Raw genomic sequence first — 12431 nt, forward strand, 5'->3', positions numbered from 1 at the left:
AAAAAAAAAAAAAAAGTCATTTAAATGATAATTCTACAATTCCTTGTGCCTTTCATCCAGGTGTAGGTCAGAATAATTAATCCATTGTCAAGTGCTATATGACAAATTTTACAGCTTCCAGAATGAATTTGATTGTTCCACACATCTGTTAATTTGATTATTTATCCAAGCTGCATTCTGCCATATGCACACTCATTTTTTGCACAAGAAAAGTCGCAAGGCAGCAGTTTCAAAAATTAATGTACAGACTTATAAACAGAGCAGATAAGAGGACAACACAGCACAAAAAAAATGCAGCTGGACACAAAACTCTTTATTTTGCCTAGGTAAAAGTATGTACCTTTACACACTGCTCTGCTAGATCTCTGCTAGTCCTATTGTTGAGCTCTACCACCACCAGTCGGTTACAGAGGGCCTTGATGGCTCCGTCCACTCCGACTATCCTGCGCGTGCACTCTGCCGACACATCTAGGTAATAGGTGATGGCCCTGGCTGTCACTTCCAGAACATTGTCAGGGGCGCTTTCATCCAGAAAGATCTTACAAAGGGCTGGAAGAAATGTTCTTGGAGGACACCTGGAGACACAGTGTGAACAGGAATGAAGGGAAAAAAAATACAGAGTTGCGCAAATGCAAATTGATACATTATTCAATATTCTGCCTGCCTGTAGGACCATTAACAGGATATTCTGGTAACATAAATAAGAAAATAAAGGTCTTTTATTAAACCAGCTCCTCACAATTTTGAAGATTTTTGGACAAAATGCTACAATAATTTTAAGAATTGGATTAGCCAGCTGCTCAGGTTACACACTTGAAAGAACCTCACACAGAAAGGGGTCTTTATAACACATACCTTTTTTACCTATTTAAAAATGTTAAGGTATTTAGGTCATTACTTATTTTTATATCGTACTCCATGTCTTTTTTTTTTTTTTTGCCCTTATATCCAAATATGGCATAGTGAGACTCACAATACATGGTGCACATGACTTTCAGGTACGTGATTCCGGCGGAAACTGAAAGATTGTTTTTTTTTTTTTTGTTTGTTTGTTTTTTAAAGGAAGGGGAACGCCAAGGTGGGAACCGATGGAAGTACTCCGAAAGAACTATATCTGTCCTCCACACCTTTTGTTGGATTTGTTATTTTGCAAGTAAAGTCGCGACAGATCAGGTGAAAGGATGATTTGCGGGCCGTATGGATCTCTATGCAGAAGTAAGCTACCAGGGCGAAGATTACTGGTGAGAGCGCTCCAGTTGGTGGAAGGCAGAAAAGGCTAAGATACGCGATTGGAAGTCATTCAAAGAGGCGTTCATGGCTGCTTTCCTGGCTGAAGATTACCTGTCTGAAGTCAAGAAAAGCTATGGACACTCGTGCAACAGCTGAAGCAACGCCTCAGAGACTTTGCATATGACTATAGAGCTCTCAGCATTAAGTGGAAGCCTGAGATCACAGTAGATGAACTGGTGAGGAGAATACTAAATAACATCAATCCCAGAGCCGCAGGATGTCTCAGAGGAACAGTGAACACAGTGGAACAGCTGGTCAAGATCAGCTCGATGGTAGAGCTAAAGAATACAGGCATAAGCCGGAAGGTCTGGTGAGCAAAGACAAAGCTGGCAAGAAGACACAGTATTGTGCAGTAATGCCAAGACTCTAGCCGGGCTCTCCCTCACACAACAACCCGAGGTCGAGCACGTAAAGCTGGGGTCGACAACAGAAGCACTTACACTTTAATGCAGGAAAATCTGTGGAGGCAACTGGGCGGAGGAGCCCCAGCAGATCATAACTACACTCATTCATCATGGCAGATGGGATGATCCATGAGGCTTGAACCCAGTGTAACATCAACTACGCCTGGAATGGCACGCAAAAAAGGGTGGACACCTATATAACGAAGGACACCCACCTGGCGATTCCACTCATAGCGGGCTCAGACTTCCTGACAGACTTTGGGGGCATCCTTGACGTGGGGCGTGGCCGGTATGGCCTGAAGACCGCTCAAGGGTACATATAATCACCAGTTTCTGCCATCTCTGACAGCCTTGGAGCCAACATCAGGTCAATACAATTGCTCATCTCAACCAAACACAGTAAACCTATATTATGCCTTACCACCAACTGCATAATTTCCCTTGTTTCACCTCAACCAGAGAGCTCATTACCAACTGGGACAACCAAAAGGCATTCAGACAGCTCATGATCAACTGGCTTTGTACTACTTCCTCCAAACTGGGCTGTACAACCGTTGAGAGGCACCAAATTATCACATACGACAATATCCGCATTAAAAGCAGACCATACTGAATCTCCCTTTTAACAGAAAGATCATCGAAGACCAGGTTGAACAAATGCTGCAAAACAACATCATCAAACCCTCTTCCTCTCCATTGTCCTCTCCAATTGTCCTGGTGCCTAAATTCAACAGCACTCACAAGTTCTGTGTTAATTACCGGAACTTATATAGCAAAACAGTCCCTGATGCCTATCCAGTGCCACTGATCCATGATAAACTCAAATATCTAGGAGGCGCCTCATGGTTCAGAACGCTGGACTTGCAATCGGAGTACTGGCAAGTGGAGATCGATGAGGCAAGCAAAGAAAAGACAGCTTTCTTCACCACCCAGGGACTTCACCAGTTCAAATCTATGCTGTTTGGACTGCAGAATGCTGTAGCCACGTTTCAGAAGCTAATAAAAAAGGTTCTGGCTCAGCTGTGGGGGAAGATATGCTTTGTCTACATTGATGATATAATAATATATTCCAAGTCCTTAGAAGAACACATAGAACATCTTAACAACTCACTCAAGCCAATATCACAATGAAAAAGTGTCACTTCTTCAAGCGCCAAAGTTAATGTGGTTAATGTTAAGCCCTAAATTTTGAACAGGATGATCAGTGTAAATTGTTATTTTGTCTTCTGGGAAACATGTAAATATCTTATGTAGCTTCTGAAGGGCAGTACTAAATGGAGAGAGGGAAAGTGGGGGAAAAAAAAAAAGATCCAAAATAACAATTAACACTGATCATCCTATTCAAAAGTTTACATTCCCCTGGCTCTTAATGTATTGTGTTGCCTTCTTGCGAATCAGTGAATATTAGCACCTTTTGTAATAGTTGTGTACGAGTCCCTCAATTTTCCTCAGTGTGAAAAGATGGATCCCAACATCATATAGCCACTGTTGGAAACTACGGGCCAAATATGCTGGAAAACCAAAGAATGTGCCAGACCTGGAGGATTTTTCTGAAGAACAGTGGGCAGTTTAACTACTCAAGACAAACAAGGGCCTCAAGCACAACAATCACAAAACATGAAAACAGTTTTTGATCATCCAGGTAACAACACGCAGTATTAAGAATCAAGAGTATGTAAATTTCGTCTTGTGGACTATAGGTAAATATCTGCTATCTGAAATAGGTTATTCAGGGCAGTACAAAATAAAAAAACAAAATGCAATTTTTGTAATTTTATTATTAACATTTTGCAGATTCTGCAAGGCATATGTGAACTTATATATATATAAAAAAATAACCTCACAAACACACACACACACACACACACACAAAGTCTTTCAGTCCCAACAGTCTCGTAAAAATATACACTTCATAAGTTTACATATGCCTTGCAGAATCTGCAAAATGTAAAATATATATATATATATATTTTTTTTTGTTACGTCCCATGACGTAAATTATATTGGGTATACTGGTGATTGTCTCTCCCCCTTTTTTTTCACGCAGCACTCCAAACTATCAGCAGCTGAGCCTAATTAGCGGGAGCGTAGTTCTTCTGTCAAGCGGGTGTAACGGCAGATATAATGCGGCAGGGAAGCAGAGCTTGGAGAGAGTCCCTTTTCTGCTATCCCAAACAACATGTTGTGTAATTGCTGTTGAGCAAACGTGTAATCGGTGAATCTGAGGTGTGTATATGAAGTGGTCATTTGATCTTTTTGTGAATTAAACAGTAAAACCGTGTAGGGAGACGGGAGCCTATTCATTTGGGTTTTATACCACTTCATTTGAGTATATTCCATGTTTGGGTGCTGTTAATTAAGTGTTGTAGGTGTAAACTTGAGCTGGGATAGGAGAAAAGGAGATTTCTCCACGCGGGTTTTGCTGTAATTTTTCGTTGGCTAATTTTTTTTTTATGTTACTTCCTACCCAACCCCTAGACTACGGAGAGAACCTAACAGTATAATATATATATATATATATATATATATATATATATATATATATATATATATATATATATATATATATATATACACACACACACACACACATATGTATATACGTCGGTGACACGTATTTCTTGGTCTCTGTGTTTTTTTTCTTTTTGGTCCAAATACACATTAACATACATTTCTGCAATAAGAAAGACCTCTAGTTTTTTTGTGTAATCCTTAGTGGAGAATGCCGAGTGTTATAACAATACATGAGCAATACAGGAATTTTCTACTTTAAAGAGAAAAAAATCCTCCTCTGATTCACACCTAACTGTAACTGATATTTGTGACCTGCACTTACGTCTCAAAGCAGCGGTCCACGTTATCTGACATAAGCAGTAGCATGCAGAGCTGCTCCAGGGCGATGAGCTGCATGTCGCGCTCGTCGCCCTGCCCCATCTGCAGCCATTCCAGCAGTGTGTCCGGGTCCACATCGGCCATGATACCCAGTCACGGCTTCCGCCGGTCAGATGAGAGAAAAGAGTATGAGCAGTCACTGGTCCTCTTGCAGGTTCATGAATTCTTCACCTTGAAGGAAAGTGACAAAGTCTAGATTAATAAAGCAAAAAGACTGGGATTGGGCTGGGATTGGCACCTTAAAGTTCTTGTAGTTGATTAACTTTCACAATGACTTGATAAGCAGATATGTGGTAAAATAATCAAAATGTATTGTCTTTACAATAAAATTAATTAAATAGGTCAATAAGACACAAATCTGAGTGGGTGAATGATCTTGATTGGGTCAACAAAAGCAGTGGTGCACTACACTACAAATCTCTTTGAAACTATTACTTTTAAGAAGGCTTTGGAAGAAAATACCACAGCATCTATTACACTTATTACTTTATAAATCCTTGAACAGTGTTCTGGTTCACAAAATACTCAGGCAGGAACAACTATGCACAAGTGCCTGAGGATTGAGGATTGTTCTAAAAGAGCAGGGCTGCCCTTACTGTTAGAGCCTAGGAAACTATAAACAGGTCTGATATGCCACTATTTTCTTAAACAATTTAGAAATCACCAGGCCATTAAGGCGTTGCTTTAATAAGTAATGCTACCAAATCAAACAGTATCCTGTATATAAACACTGTGCTTTTTTTTGCGAGGAAGTTGTTTGACGTGGAGAAGCAATAACTGTTGGGACATTTTTCCCACAAGCAGGACGTAAACCCAGTTTGCATTTGCTATAATGTCTAAAGTAGCAAAATTAATGATTTCATGGTAATGGTTATTTTGATTCCTTTTTTCTACAACTTTTGGTTTAAGTAACTTTTTAATTCACATAGTTTATCCTGCTCTGTAGTTATTAGTAACATTTTAGAAATCACAAATTTTAGACAATTGTTCACAGAAACTAAAATTTCACAAAATATTTTTTAAAAAAAAAAAGTGTTGAAGAACCTAAAATAGGCCTGGAAAAGGTTAGGCTTCTGCAGAAATTCATTAAGCATTTTATATCCTCAGAAATTCAAAACCTGGGAAAAATATAAAATGGACATAATCTTTGAACTCTAGATGACAAAGATTTAGAAGGCTTTTATTTACAATATGTTTCGCTCAACAAGGCCTATGTTAATTAAATACACATTAGCAATGAAAACCATCTAAACAAGCAGCAGAATCTGTCAGCCTCAACGTAAGCTTACTGTAACCAGATGAGGAGTTTATCCTAACACAAGCTGATTCCCCCCCCCTTTCCTTCCTGTCGTTTTGTAGTCAAATAAATCCCCCTAAAACACAAATGTATATACTGCCATTATAAGTCAGATTTTTTTCTTTAAAAATAAATAAATAAATAAATAAATAAAAATAAATAAAAACAGCAAATTACGGAATGATTTAATTACACCTACATCCCAAGATCCAAGATCTGAAGACATCCATTTTAAAGTGTTTTTAAAACTTATTTCCAGAAAGAGCCCCATTTATTCACCATTACCATATCAGTCCAAACTTCTTCAAATGTACAAAAATTTACTGCATATAAATATATAAATAAATAAATACATATAAATATGCACTTCCTAAAGAGTTTAAAGTTCTTGTTAATAAGCTAATCCATAATAAGCATGAGAACGTTTGCGTATGCATGAGCATCCTTGCCAGCTTGACCTAAGCTTTTGCATTTGCAAATGCATTTGCTTCATTGGGATCCCTTTACGTAAGACAGCCAGTCTAATTTAAAGTTTGCTTTAGAGGAAAAAAATAGACATTATGAGAAATGAATAATGATAATTATTTTATGAAATATATCCTCAGCAACTGGCAAACAGATAAAGTACACCAAGTCCAAAATGTGCTCAAACCAGAAGCTGGATTTAAACACATTTAAGTGGATGAGAATAGGTTGAGAACAAACTTAATTGTAACACTAATAAAAATTAGCCAAATCAGTGATGTGTACAAAGTAAATCACAAGTGTATACACCATAAAACAGATCCGACAGCGGTGGTGAGGAGATTAATTCACATCTAATGCCTCTGGATGAGTCACAAACGCGACTTCATTGCAGTCGATGTCATCATGCTAGCAGTTAACCAAGACGAGTTTTATCGATAGACTTTATTAAATTAACTAACACTGTACCATACTTGCGCTTCAACAAACAGGCCAGACTAAATTAACCAGCTACTATAAACAGTTAGGCTCTTAGTCTACCAGACAAGTACATCAACTTCATCCAGCCAGGAGACACGAAGAAGTAAAGTAAAGACGTAAAGTTATCGGCCTACCACTGGGCTAGATCAGCTTAGATCTTGTTTTCTGTTAGTGGTGATGATAGTTTAGCAGAAAGTGGGCCCACACTGCTGTTACGATCAGCTGTAGCTAAGTTACACGGTCAATACTTACTAGCAGCTCAGACCAACAAACGGCTGTCACTTGATACATCCAGAATATCTGACGCTAACTAGCCTCACTCCTAGCTAATCCTGTCGAACTAAGATTCTGTGTATTTAGTAGCTGTTATCGAACTAAACTTAACAAAACAACCCAACTTGCTAGGCAACCAAACAGAAATATAATTAACTGGTCAAATATAATCAGCCTGGACAGCTACTCGACGTCGGACGAGCCTGAGCTGGTTCATGTTAGCTAGCTAGACAAGGTAGCTTATTTTCAATTATCATATAATATCCTAATTCAAGTCTCTGTGCTAGTCGCTATCCTGGTTCTAATGTTTTGTACCGTTTAATTTTAATAAAGCTTCCCAGTTAAGATGAACTACAACAAACACGTTATCTTGCTAGTCCCTGCTAACTTAGGCTAGCTGGTAGGATTAGGTTAAACTTCCAGACTCTTGAGAAGATAAACACTACCATGAGCCTAGTTCACTAAACCTTCAAATAAATACACAAGGCGACTCACTAAGGCTAACACATTCTCACCGCCAGTTATGACAAGTATCATAACTACCTATCATAAGTTTGTGTATAAACAGTGAAGCTAAACAAACACGGCCTTGTGTTTACCGACAAATCCGGGAGCGTAAAGTTCTGCGCGAGCGCGAGGCCTGCCCGCTTCAGTCCGCCGCGCGCACAGGAAATCTGGCCGGCTTTACCTCACCGACGGGATCAAACTCACCGTTTTTCAGTAGACGCTGAGAAATCAGAATTGCTTTTAGATCAGACCGTAAATATAGCAGTCGAGAAACCAAAAAGTTAACGCTTCTTCATCCCCTTTCTTTCATATATCCACAAAGCTAAAGGTCAAAGTGAACGGGGAAGCAGCTGACTGTTCAGAGCGAAATGGAGCCGTCGAGGGGAAGCAGCGCGAGGCTCCGCATCACGAGGCACAGCGCTGCACTTCCACAACTCGCCACTGGGGGGCGCTAACGAACACACCGCGTCCACTCAACAACGCCACCGGCTTCTTATTGTTCATCTAGCCCATTTTTATTCATTTTTAATTTGACCATCCCTATTTATTTATTTCTATCAGTCTATTTACACGTAAAAGTCTAAAGACATGTCTAAAACAGCCTGACAGAGGCTCTAAGCCGATCCACGAAATAAAATTAGAACCTGTGTTATAAATTAAAATCGTCTTGTGGACTGTAATTGAATTGAAAAATTAAAAAGGGCTAGTCTCTTTTATTCCACTGGAGGCAAAATAGGGCAATAAACTCAGGGCCATACACTCAGCTACTCATGAAATACGATAATGATAAGAAACTTTTCATAAGCAAGCTAAAAATATCACTATATGTCTCTTTGCAGAAGAATTAATTTAGGGGTGTCACAGCAACACATTTTTTTAAACAGCAGTTTAATACTGACAATGTTTAATGGTTACTGGAGACACAAAAAATTAGTCATCTGTGTGTTGTCATTATTAATGATGAGTTAAGTGCATATTTATGAGTCACATTCAGTGTTTTCATATTAAATTGTTAACAGATAGTTGTAGCTACTGAACATATAGTTATAAACACACTGGCTTTAATTAGCAGGAAGACTGGACAATTATCCTGATGATTTATCCTGATGCTGCTCCCGTTCTGTGTTGTCATCAAATTTAGACGGAAAAGTTATTTTGTCACTTCCAAGTTGTAATGTGAATGTCGCCCTACACTTGTTGCACTCTTGCTGTGTAAGTAGACCCTGTAATGTTGTGTATATTACATAATGCATGGATTTGGAGGTACAAAATATTTAGGATAGTAAACACTTCACATTAGCAAGACTAAAGGCATTCTGTCATACAGAACTAAACACTTTATCCTTGACAGAAAATTAGGCTTTATTCTTTTAACATGTTATAAGAAAATAACTTGGTTAATTGTTTTTTGTTTAGATCAGTTTACACCACAGAAATGTTTTGTGGTACGATTCCAAATATTAAACATAGCTGCAAGCAGTGATGACGGGCCCAAACACTATGGTGCCATCGCCACCAGGTGGGTGTATGAAAACAAAGCATAGTGAAGCGAGTGCCGTAGAGTAATTGTTTTGTGCTGATCTGTTAGGTTAAGCCCAGGTCTGAGGCTTTACAACAGCTTCCATGTCCACATATACAGCTCATATCTGGTGATATAATGCATGAAGAAGAGATATGTTGTTATCCTTATTATTAAGTGTAATTAAGTGTAATATATATATATATAATGTGTGTGTGTGTGTTATATATAGATATATATAGATATATATTATATATAGATGTCTATATAGATGTCTTTTCAAAAAAAAAAAAGAAAGATTGCTTTTCAATAAATCCACACTAAATCCAAAATGACCTACTTCCCGTGAGCCAACGACTGACAGTTTGAAAGTTGTCCGACTTGATGAGAACAATATATGACTGCAAGTAAAACTGACTCCACCACTTTAGTCGAAAGGGGGCGCTACAGAGCCCCCCTCCACACCCATGTCTTAGCTTTTTCCTATGCCAGCGGTCGACAACTCTGACGTGTGCCGACTTTCATGAAATTTAAAGTATGCTAAGAGCCTCAAAAACACCTCAAAAGAGTATTAATGTTTGATGCATTACCATGGCAACACTATTTAAGATATCAAAAATCCATTTACAACTTTACATCAGCCATGTCTTGACATTATTCTGACCAAGTTTGAGGTGATTCGGATAAATATAAGAGGATTATTGCAAAGTCTGTTGCAAGTCACACACACTTCCTGCTGTCAGTTGGTGGCACTATGACTGTGAGTCAAAATAGTCACATCCATGTGCTCAGCCCGCAGTACCAAACATACAGCCCAAGTTTCATCTAAATCACTCAACGCACTCTGAAGATATGAGACACTTCCTGTTTCCCTTTTTTCATCATAAAATTATTGCCTCGCCATGGCAAAACCTTTCGATATATTAAAAATCTGTTCACAATTTAGCATCCTCAATGCTTGGCATAATGTTGACCAAGTTTGGTGACAATCACGTGAATCCCCTTTGAAGAGTATTTAAAAGTTCACCGCATGCACTTTTCATAAAATCCAAAATGGCCTACTTCTTGTTGGGCAGAGCTAATGACTGCCAGGGCAAAAGTTGTTCGGGTCGACGAGAACAATATGTGTACTGAGTTTCGTACACATACGTACAAGTATGTTCAATATATGCACCAAGTTTATGTACCGTGTAGAATGAGGTGCTGCAGAGTTTTTTAACATGTTAAGGGCCCCAAAAGCCCACAAAACCTTGAAAAAAAAATTATAATAATAAAAAAATTAGAATCTTTGGGAAAACAATAGTTCCCTGGGCTCCAATACTACTACTACTACTACTACTACTACTAATAATAATAATAATAATAAATAATGCTTAGGAAAAACAATAGGGCCCTGCACACTTTCAGTGCTCATCAACAGAAACTAACAGATAATCACAAATAAACAGTTCTTCCATTAACACGTTTGTTCAGTAAACCTCTGCAGTTTCTTCTAGTAATGGCTGATTGAATAGTTTCCTTTTTGCTTAATGCCTCATAAGAAGATGTGACTTTAAGAAACATATTTATTGTTAGTTTAATATAACCTTTAATTTAGAATGTTTTAGACTAGATTACATTCCTTTACAAGATTAAAACAGCTGCCAATCAGCAGTGCAAAATACATTAAAAATGTGTGAAAAGTGATCAGCTTTCCATGCATTCGCAAATACAGAACAGTTTGTCTGACTATCTAAACAACAGCTGCACCACCAGCATCAGTGCAGTACCTTATTTAAATCATACTGCAGAAAAACAAGGTTGAAATTAACATATTTGCAACAAGGGCTAATTTTGTTAATGATCAGAATTCAACTTGTACCGTACTTCAGTCTCTAGTGACTTAAAATGTTTTATTTCAACATTACAGACAAATTTACATAGAGTATGGTTAATGTCAATGCATGATTCTGCAATGCTCCCTGTATTTAGTCACTCCTGGAGTGACCCAGAATAGTTATGGATTTAGTTGCAAGCTAGTTAACAATGAAGCAGGTATTCATCCTTTATTTGTCTCCATAAGGATTAGCATTAGGAAATACTGTGCTAATAAAAGAACACAGACATTCCTTTACTAACTTTTGGATGTATGGAGGTATTCAAATATTCCAATTTTATTGTTTCAAATTTTAAATGCAACTTAAGGGAATTAAACCAGGTCCTATGCCTTAAAACAATGTCTGCATTATGTACCATAATCTAGTTCCTCTCTCTCCTTGCACAACCCTCAATTTAAACCGAAATCCTCATAGAGGTTAATGCCTTATTATAACAAATGCTCACATTTGAACAATGCAACAATCAACTAGTACCTTAAAACAATGAATCAGTTAAAATAACTCTAATCTTGCCCTAAACTAATATTAAAATTCACAATAATGCCCTGTTTTCACAGAAAGTTGGTCTTCAGTTTGATGCTGGGCACCTGGCTCATGTTGGGCACCCGAGTCGATATGGCCTTGGTGCTTACAATTTCTTGGTTGCCCTTGATGGCCGCCTCAAGTCGAGCCTTCATGTGTGGTGCCGAGGCCATGGAGGCTTTAAAAACAGCTGGATACTGAGGGCCGAGGCGCATCAGGTCTTGCAAAGCAGACTCATGCAGAGAACAGGAGGCTTCAGGAGCCGTAGCCAGAGTGTTTTCATCCACCAGGAAGGAGACTAGGATGGGCAACAGCACAGCCACCAACTGGGCACCTAAACCATGACACAGCACAAATATCTCAATACGATTATGGCACACAATCCAATTTTTAATATGAACTTGTCTCACCTCTTACATATTCAGAAGCACCCTTTGCAGGACTCAACTTCAAAATGTGTTTAAAAATTGAACTAGCAGGTTTATTAACAACTGTAAAGAAAGTTTCCAAACTGTACAGATCATTGAGTTTGCCCTCAATCTGATAGGAAAGATTTTTTTAAAAAAACGTAGCACACAGCAAAAAAGGTGGCCCTTGGTAGGACAGTGCTTGTGCATACTTTGGACATTTGTTTTCGTCTCCTGAATTGGAAACACCAGGAACAGGTATTCAGAACCACTGCTATTCCAAAAGTCTATGTACAAAACTGGGCCCTGAAATTAAAACCATGTTCATATTTCTCAATTAAAATTGTTCACAGATATTTAGTCCATAACTCTATATGAAAGGATGCCACTGTTCACTGTATTTTAACTAAAGGATGCTACTGTTCACTGTATTTTAACTAAAGTTATTTAGCTATCACTATCACATCTTTGTTGAGCCTAGTATAACCTTGATAAGGT

General features: G+C 38.3%; 2 protein-coding genes across 13 annotated transcripts in view; both read right to left on the bottom strand.

Moving 5' to 3' along the window:
* The window catches only part of hectd1 (HECT domain containing 1), a 51179-nt gene extending 43199 nt beyond the window's left edge, over positions 1-7980 (bottom strand). For 6 of the 7 annotated variants that reach the window (XM_034307835.2, XM_034307830.2, XM_053237748.1 and 3 more), the window contains exons 1-3: positions 7813-7980; positions 4531-4757; positions 341-575 (exon numbers count right to left, since the gene is read on the bottom strand). In XM_034307835.2, coding sequence (XP_034163726.1) covers positions 341-575; positions 4531-4670 — 375 coding nt within the window. In that variant the 5' untranslated portion in view covers positions 4671-4757; positions 7813-7980. Of the gene's footprint in view, positions 1-340; positions 576-4530; positions 4758-7700 lie in introns of all 7 variants that reach the window. The other variant, XM_034307828.2, reaches the window with a different exon arrangement.
* A 3013-nt stretch (positions 7981-10993) lies between these two features.
* Positions 10994-12431, bottom strand: part of heatr5a (HEAT repeat containing 5a) — an 86212-nt gene continuing 84774 nt past the window's right edge. For all 6 annotated transcript variants that reach the window (XM_053237749.1, XM_034308310.2, XM_026919463.3 and 3 more), the window contains one exon: positions 10994-11860. In XM_053237749.1, the coding sequence (XP_053093724.1) occupies positions 11556-11860 (305 nt within the window). In that variant the 3' untranslated portion in view covers positions 10994-11555. The remainder of the gene's footprint in view (positions 11861-12431) is intronic.

The sequence above is a fragment of the Pangasianodon hypophthalmus genome, chromosome 10 (assembly GCF_027358585.1).
Source record: "Pangasianodon hypophthalmus isolate fPanHyp1 chromosome 10, fPanHyp1.pri, whole genome shotgun sequence".
Classification (NCBI taxonomy): domain Eukaryota; kingdom Metazoa; phylum Chordata; class Actinopteri; order Siluriformes; family Pangasiidae; genus Pangasianodon; species Pangasianodon hypophthalmus.